Source organism: Eurypyga helias, unplaced genomic scaffold, assembly GCF_000690775.1.
Source record: "Eurypyga helias isolate BGI_N326 unplaced genomic scaffold, ASM69077v1 scaffold37283, whole genome shotgun sequence".
NCBI lineage: Eukaryota > Metazoa > Chordata > Aves > Eurypygiformes > Eurypygidae > Eurypyga > Eurypyga helias.
Window position 1 is genome coordinate 1 of NW_010241555.1, and position 9,042 is coordinate 9,042.

At 48.1% G+C, this 9,042-nt stretch overlaps 1 protein-coding gene across 1 annotated transcript; it reads left to right on the plus strand.

Annotated features, from left to right (window-relative positions):
* Positions 1 to 74: 74 nt before the first annotated feature.
* Positions 75 to 8,366, plus strand: HDDC2 (HD domain containing 2; the record flags this gene model as incomplete). The annotated part of the gene is made up of 5 exons (XM_010148774.1): positions 75 to 196; positions 1,128 to 1,230; positions 3,425 to 3,493; positions 6,903 to 7,041; positions 8,226 to 8,366. Coding segments are annotated over 5 exons (528 nt in total), but the record flags the coding sequence as incomplete, so codon positions are not given.
* Positions 8,367 to 9,042: the final 676 nt, after the last annotated feature.

Here is a 9,042-nt window from a genome sequence, read left to right on the forward strand (position 1 = left end):
ATGCCAGCGCCTCCGAACGAGGCCCCTGGGAACCGACGGTGTTGGCGCCCACGTGCTGTGCTCTCCTCCCGCAGAGAGTGCCGCGGACGGGCTGGGTGTACAGGAACGTGGCGAAGCCGGAGAGCGTATCCGATCACATGTACAGGATGGCGATGATGGCTTTGGTGAGCGAAGACAAGAGCCTTGACAAGGACAGGTGAGGCCGCCGCTGGTTATCGTTAGTGTCGTGGGAGAGCTGCAGCCAAAGCACTTGAAATAGCTGTTGCCCTGAGGAAGAACTTTTGAGACACACCGGAGGCATCCTTCCCCCTCTCCTTTCTCCTCGTCCGTTGGACAGGGTGCTGTTTACCTGGAGAGCTGAAGGGGGCTGAAGACGTCTGTGGCTGAACTCCAAGTGCTGAGTCAGGTCCTTAATGCAAAGGCTCTGAGCTGGGCTTCCCTCAAGCCATAAGTAAGCAGGCTGGAGACACTCGGTTAAAACACAGTCTGAAGCAAGAGACAGCAAAGGCAAAGCCATGCACCGTGTGGGTTTTGACAGACTGAGCAGTCAGCAGTAGGGAGCCTCAGAAATCATACAGCATGGAAGAGAAAGCATCGTTAGTGTTGAGTGAGTTGTCAAGTCTAGTGTGGGGTCATGCTTGCTTTGCCCTTTCAGGAGCTGCTGAAAATAGTGAAGGCTTTTTTTGAGTGTTCTGCTGCAGACTGACATAGGTGCAGAGCTGTGGGTGGCAGATGATATGCTGGATTTGGGATAGTTCCAATCAGATTACCGTATGACTGTTGCAGCATTAATGTGAAGTGCGTAATGTGGTCAGTTATCACAACATTTCTGAAAGCCAAGTGTACAAAAGCTAGGAACTTTATTCTTCAATGCTCTGCTCTTGTACAAACTGCATTTATACCTGAATCTACGTTTAGAAGCAGCAGTAGCTAGAAATCAAGAATTAAAATCATGTCGAGGTGGAAACTGCTCCCCTAAGCAAAGAGGTGAGAAATGTTATGTAGAATTAAAAATCCACCCTGTGAAATATATGAAGGGGATAAATTATGCCATCTCAGCTTTATGAATAAGAAGATACAATTTTAAATGCTGAAAAGCTAATTATTCTGTCTTTGCTTCTTGTCAGATGCATACGATTGGCTTTGGTTCACGACATGGCTGAATGCATCGTTGGAGACATTGCTCCTGCAGATAATATCTCCAAAGAGGAGAAGCACCGGAGGGAAGAGGTATGGACGTAAGGTGCGAAGCCACACCCACGGAGCATTCTGCGTGTTTTTCGTGTTCCAGTGGCAGCGAAGAGACCCCCTAAGCAGCACCATGTTGTCGTTGGCATCAGACGAGCGTGCAACGAACCACCAAAGTTTCTGACCCGTGATGTTTGTACGTGTAATGTCACGAAGTACGAAGTTAGGAAGGAGAACCTTTGAAAGTCATCTTCATGCTGGCCATTTATTCCTGAACCAGCTGGATTTTTGGGAGCCTGAGTTGGTCATGTTGACCACCCTTACTGAGAGGTGGGGAGCAGGGAATTGGTGACTGAGAAGGGTGGATGGCAGGCAGTTTTGTGACGGGTCACTTGTGTGGTGCCAGATTGTGTGGTCGGGACAGAGACTTATTTAAACCCTTTGCATGGGACTCCAGACACAGGTGCGCAGGCCTGTGGTGTCTGTGCGTTATTTTTGTGCCTTGTGTGTATCCAAACTGTGAGTTTGCTGCACTGTTTGCAGAAACTCTAAATCCCTCCTCCAGCCACAGCTAGAGGGCAACGTGATGCCTCAGGAGCTCTGTAGAGGATACAATTACCTCCTCAGCGTGGGTAAAAAAGACCATTGCCGTGATTATTTCCCTCCTACCCACTTTTATGCTTATCTGTTTAAAACCTGAGGGCAGGGGGGTAGGCTGTGACTAACCCTTACACTAAACAAAACAAAAAAAAAAAACCCTCTTTCCTGAAAGCCTCCAAAGGTGGATTTGTCGCAGAGAATCAGGCTTCAGCTTTGCCTGGGGGTAATCCTCATTTGTATTTAGGCAGTGAAAAAGGTATTTTGATGCCTAAGCATGCTTCAGAAGGTTTACTTAGGCATTTGCAGCTCCTTCTGCTCCCGTTTCACTCAGTGAGGACTTTGCTGTTGACTTTGTGGGATGGAGGGTCAAGCACTGAGCATTCCGGCTAACCCTGAAATACTCTGTTGTAACAATACACCAAGGGTAACGGTTCCGTGGGGTGGCTTGAGCTGAATTATCGATACGCTGCTTCCGCTGCAGAGTTCTCCTTTTTTCCCCTTTGCGCTACAGCTGATGTGGAGCTGGTTCTGAAGTTTGCTGCTGGTGCAGTAAGTTTAACCAGCCTGTCTCACCGAGGCTAAGGAAGCAGAAAACGAACTTCATTTACAAAAAAAAGCCCCAAACGTTTGGGTTTGTTTTTTTTTCTTTGGGGTTGGGTTTTGTTTTGCCAGATAAGTCATTTTGGCTTGCTAACCTTGAAATCTGATGAGCTCCAGAGCTAGAAGGAGGCGAGAAGGAAGGAGACCTTGAAACTTCAGTAGTGGGAGCAGCTGATTCAGTTCAGCCGTACTGTGAATGCAGTTGGAAGTGAAGGAAGAGTCATGGCACACCACCCCTGTCTTGCCTGTGATGTTGGTTGTTCCAGAAGCAGCCCTTAGTGGTGTGAGGAAAGCAGTAGAACAGAAATGAGGCTGATAGGCTGGGAGAGCACCAAGAGCATGCAGAGCAGTTTCTGCTTGCTGGCTAGACCATCAGTTTGATACCGCGTTAAACCTCGTGCCGAGGTTTTTGTTGGTGAGCGAATGGCGTCTCAGCCTGGGAGCACGGCGTTTTCTTGCTGCAGAGTATTAAGTTGGGGGATTTTTTTCCTCTGTTTTTCAAAGTTGGGGATTTTTAAAGGCTTGTGTGGCCTGCCTGACAGTAGCTGTTCTCAGCCCTACCAGTGCAAGTGTGCTAGTTGGGTGTTTGGGAGGGGGCAGCTGCTTGTCAACACTAGGAGTTAGTACTTTGCAGCTGCTTTTATGAATTGCACCTATTAAGTTCAAATGTTGCCTTCACTAGTGAAATCTGGAAGGCAGAGCTGGTAACTGACGGCAGTTCTCTGGCATTTGACTTGCCTGTTTTGCTCTGGGCTTCTGCTTGGACTCTTGAAGATATTGGATACGTTTTCACGTTGTTTTTCTTTCATTTTCTAACTGTTCATTTCAGCAGCCCTCAGAAAAAATCCTCTGCTGAGTGGTCCTGCTGTTCCTCTGGCAGGTTGATGTACACGTGCACTTTAGAATAGCATGCTGTGTAGTGTATGTTTTACAAACTTGGTAACAAGTAGTTAATTCTTCAAAAAAAGATAACGATAGAAATGTGCTTGCTCAAAGAGTGGATAAATGGAAATGTCTTCTTTCTTTTTTCCCTCAGGCAGCTATGCAAGAACTGACCCAGCTTCTATCAGAGGACCTCAGAAAAGAAATCTATGAACTCTGGGACGTAAGTTGGCATTCTTTTAATCCTTTGCTAAAATTCACTGTCCTCTTCCTGTTTACCTATGAAACTCTGTCATCTCTTATTCTGACCTCACGCAAGGTAGAGTAATTTCCTTGGGAGCTAATGGTATGAGTCCAGGTCACTTTGGAATCCTTTTTTGAAAAAGAAAACTCAAACTTTGGTAAAGTAACCAGCTTCTGCCTTTGGCCTCTCAGAGTTCTAGATGAACCTGACCAGGGTTTGGTTTTTGCAACTGAAGGAAGGGTTTGTCCTCTACATCCAGCCCTCTTAGACAGAAATCTGTTTTTTCACGGTATTAGCTCCTTTGCTCACAACTGGCCATTTGCAGCTCATGATCTTTTAATACAGGAGATGATGGGAGCTGATGATGCTATGGAGTATTTTCTGCTTTTTATGCAAGTAATAATTAATGTGGCTTCCATTTCTTTATTATACAGCCCATTAGGCTAAAATATTTAGTAGCTCCTGGTTTAAACTTGAATGTGGTGTACTGACACAGAACAGTGCTTTTCTACAGACAACAGACCGCTGACTGGTCTTGGGTACCTTAAATGTTTGTATTGGAAAGTATCTTCTGTGTTTCAAGGGGATTCAGCTTTCTGATGGGTGAACTCATGCTGTTAATGCAGGAGATCTTTCATACTTGCAGACTAGGGATGAGTAGAGTATTTCCAAATAATTCAGGTTTGTGATTACTGTGCTTTATCTTCTCCTGGCATACAGTTGCGTGAGGGCAAGCGCATCTACAATCTCCCGTTCCCATGCTGTTGCAAACAAGGCATTACACGTTTCTTGGACCCTGTGACCCAAAACTGTATTTTACGCTGACATTTTTACTTTTACACTTGGATTGTATTTAAGTTGCAGATATTTGCAGCCAATTTCTTCCTTTTCTTTGCAGCACCCTGTCTGTTTGGGTTGGGTTGTTGTTGTTTTTTTTCTTGGTGTGGTTGTGTGGTGAAACTGGCAATGGGGGTGGGTTTTCAGTGCAATAGTTCAAGGGGGTAAACCAGCATTACCCGATCTGGGAAATACAGTGTGTGTGTTTACTTAGTGAGCACTGGTTTCTTCTCCCGTGGGAAGCTGTTACAATTGAGGAAAGGGAGTTTTTGACAGATTAAATCAGTCCTGTCAGACTTTTTTTCTTTGCATATATGTATTTTTCTTTGCCTCAGTCTTCTCTTACGATTGTATAAGAGCTGGTTCCGTGTGCAGTTAGTTCTTCGTGTTAGCCTTTTATCATTCTCACTAGTCATCATTTAATACACGCGCCCTTTTGATACGCATTCTTGTGTTTCTACCTCCAAGATAACTTCCTGCTGCATTGGGTCTCCATTGGGTATGAGCAGCGAGCGTACCCTAAAACTCCAATGCCCACCAAAATTTGTTGTAGTCCCTCTACTCGTATTTTGAGTGGAACAACTAGTGTTGCGCTAGGTGTTTCTTAACAAATGAATTTGTTAAGAAATCATGAATTAACAATGAATTTGTTAAGAAATTTGTAAGAAATTGTTTCTTAACAAAAAAAAAAATGAAGGCAGAAAACAAGAAGCCTCTGATGGCTTGGTATGATACTCTGCTCTCGGCGAACCCTCTGGTTTCTTCTTGTGAGTGAAGGGCATTATGGTGCAGAGCGGAACAGTGGCTGGGGCAAGATCTGTTGACACTGAGCAAGTCCTTCCTGCACAGCTCTGCCCTCGTCTGCCCCTTTCCCTTTCAGCCTCTCAGGGGCTATTGGTTTGGACTCTGCTAGTGGACACGGCAAGTGTAGTGTAGGGGAGAAAGGTAGCTGCAAGATGCCTCTGATATCACAGAATCATGGGATGGTTAGGGTTGGAAGGGACCTTAAAGCCCATCTAGTTCCAAGCCCCCTGCCATGGGCAGGGACACCTTCCACTAGACCAGGTTGCTCAAAGCCTCGTCCAGCCTGGCCTTGGACACTTCCAGGGATGGGGCATCCACAGCTTCTCTGGGCAACCTGTTCCAGTGCCTCACCACCCTCTCTGTGAAGAATTGCTTCATTACATCCAATCTAAACCTCCCCACTTTCAATTTAAACCCGTTACCCCTTGTCCTGTCACTACAGACCCTTGTAAAAAGTCCCCCCCAGCTTCCTTGTAGGCCCCTTCAGGTACTGGAAGGCTGCAATAAGGTCTTCCTGGAGCCTCCTCTTCTCCACGATCAAAACATAACTGAAAATTCAAAGCATCGTTCAGATCCAGACAGAGTAGCGTACGAATCGGTTGTGGCTATCAAAATACGATTTCTGACTCTCCAAGGCAAAGCAGTAAGCACAAGAGCAAACAGGCTCCTAACAGCGTGTTTGACAAGGAGGTAACCGTGACCCCGCTAGAATTACAACCTGCTGTGAAGGACACCTGCACCCACGCTTGTTGTCTTCAGATGCAGAAAGCGATGCCGTGTTCTTTGGTCAGCGGGAAGACTCTTCCTGGGCTTGTGCCGCAGGTGGGAGTAGCGGCACGTCGTGGGCGGGAAGCACAGACAGCCCCCGTGTGGCCTTGTGCCTCTGCTCCGAAAGCCGTGGTGGTGGCGATGCGTGGGGTCAGACCTGCGGCGGGTATCGAGGTGATGGTAACCTGCTCAGGAAGAAGCCCTTTCCCGCGGTTGGTTTTGGAAGTCAGGGGAAGAGCAGCTGACGAGACATCGACTACAATGCAATTAAGTTTCCGAAAAGAGAAAACGAAATGGCAAACCCCTCTGCAGGTGTCACTGGAAGCAAGTGACAGCGGAGTTGTTCGGGTTGACTAGGATTGTGACCGACTCGCCAGCCTGTACTGACAGTGACTGCAGAGAGGGGAAAGGTAGCCGAGACCTTAACAGACTCAAAGTCTGAAGGAGGAAACCCCTGAACGACTGCCCTCCCTACCTCCTACAGAGACAAAAGGACAGACAGCTCAGACCAAAGGGATGAAAAAGGAGTGACTGGAGAAATGCAAAGAACAACCCCTTACCAAAACAGCAAGTGGTACAGAAAAGTGCAAAATGGGTCTTAAAAATAGGTAATGGTAACGCATAGGCACACGCCGGTAATCTGTGGCTTTAGCCAGGCCTGGAAAGAAAATGTTGCTAAATGGAACCTAGTATTTAACTTGAGTATCGTGTGGAGTTGTCTCCCTGTGGTCCCTGATTCACGGGTCTGTTTTTAAGCTGAAGCATGCAAAAGGTTCTCAAGTCCTGTTGCCTTTAATAGAAACGCAGCACAGAACAGTGGTCTGAAAAAGGGGGTGAAAGCCGTAACTGCTCTGAGTATTTATGGGGTGGCATATACTGGTGAAGGAAACCCCGGATAAAGGAAGGGCTTCTAATACTCTTGTTTCAGCACAACTTTTTCTTTCTGTCTTGTTTTTTCCTGTAACGCGCCGCTGTGCAGGAGTACGAACACCAGCATACCGCTGAAGCCAGGTTTGTGAAGCAGTTGGACCAGTGCGAGATGATACTGCAAGCGTTTGAGTACGAAGAGCTGGAAAACAGACCGGGCAGGCTGCAGGATTTTTACGATTCAACTGCTGGTATGGCATTTGGGCTTTTCGATTCCTCTTTCCTAAGTGAAATGAAATACGTGTTAAATTGCCTTTTTTCTGATAGACATCCAGAGCAAGTGAGAACCGGTTATGTTACTCATCGCTCAAGTGCCCCAAATATTTTTGGGGAGGCTCAGCTGCAGTGTGAAAATACCTTACGTTCATCTGTATGTCCCGAACCCGGATTTTGCTCACGCCAAGTTCCTTTTGCATCCCTTGTTACCTAGAGAGGGGCCCGGCATGTGCTGAGGGATGTCCCTGTGCCGTCAGAGGGCTGTGAAGGAGGCTGCAGCGTTCGCTGATGTGCTCTCAGCAGCTTCTTTCTGCTTTGTCAGTGTTCCATGAGCCGCTGAAGTGAAATCCCTTATCCCTGCGTGGCCTGTGCCCATGTGACCTGCCCAAGGTGCACGTGGGGACCAGCTCAGTGAAACGTTTTGGGTGCGATTGTCGTGCTTACTGTAGCCACCGCTTTGCATCCTTCCCGGTGGAAACTGAGAGCGGAAAGGAAAAACAGGTAACATAATGGTGTTCAGTATTTCAGCAAGAGAGCTGAACACCAGAAGAGGACTGTGACTGTTATCCTACCCTGGGTGACAAATCTAGGGACAGACACACTCGGGGAGAGGACAAGCCATCAGCAGACACAGTCCCTGACAAGTCCCGTTTATTCTTTGGTGACTCCGCGGGGAAATAATGAGCTCTCTGAAAAAGGCAGTAGTTTGATTAGGGAAGAATGGGGAAAAAGGACACCACGGGCATGGCTGGAATACTTAGTATTCTGACTGACATCTTCGCCCTCCTGCCAGGCCTGGGTAACTTCAGCCGAGCTGGTGTCTCTGCAGAGCCTACAGCACATACCCACCTGCACCTGTATCCGGGGAGGTTTTCCGTACGTGGATACACTGGATGGGCTTGTCCTCCTCCTCTTCTCCGCTCTCGAGTGTCTTACACAAACACCTGGTGGTCAGTTGAGTTTGGGGTGAGAAACTGCTGTAGCAACTCTCAGGGTTACTCCACAGTTGCAGTCAAATGGGAGTACTCCCTTAAAGGAATAACTTGGTGTTTATTTTGATCCTAAAGCACTGTCACTGCTAACGTCTCGCTGCCAACCTTTCACACACAGGAGGAGAAGGAGCGTTTTTAAGTAACTTTGCCTTTCTTTTGCTTTGCAGGTAAGTTCGTTCACCCAGAAATACTCCAGCTTGTATCTCTGATTAACGCAGAAAGGAATAAAAAAATAGCCGCTGCATCTCATCCGCATTCCTGAGGTGTTCCTGGATGCTGTGGCTGTAATAAACATTTAGTTTTACATTCCTCGTGGTGTTTTTCCTCCCGTGACGTCACTGGTTCTGCCAGCAGTGCCCAGGGCCGCTTAGACAGGAGGAAGTAGCCCAGTGGCCTCCCACATCAGGGGCTGTCAAGGACCAGCTATTTAGAACGGGGGGTGTTTTTCTGTAGTCAGCTCTGACGGATGCCGTCTCGGTCGGGAACAGGTTCTCCGCTGGGGAAACTGAGGCAAGTTTAAAACTCAGCCGATGGCAGTCCGATCTGCTCACCCCAAGTACCATCTGCATTGGATGGGTCAGCACCTTTGCACTGCGCTGCCCTGGAGCGAGACTGGCGACTGCGTTTCTCTGGCAGCTCTGGATGGAGCCGGACGCCGATGAGATTTCCTTGGAGCGCCTGGGCCTAACGATGGGATGGGGGGTAAAACTGGTGAGCTCGTTAGTTACGTTTTCTCGATGCATTGGTTGTTTCATCCAGCGTTGCCGCGGTTCGTGTCTTGCGTCAGGGAAGGGCGTGGCCATGTTGCTATTCCTGACTCCCCTCGCCCCCGACTGCCGCTTTTACAGGCACTGGATACTCGCGGAGTAGCCGACGCTGGGAGGGGCTGGGGGAGCTTGCGCAGTCCAACGCAAACTCCGGTGTAAAGCCAGTGCACCCTTGGTGACGCTGCTGCAGGCGGGTACCGATGCGCTGCAGGCGGGG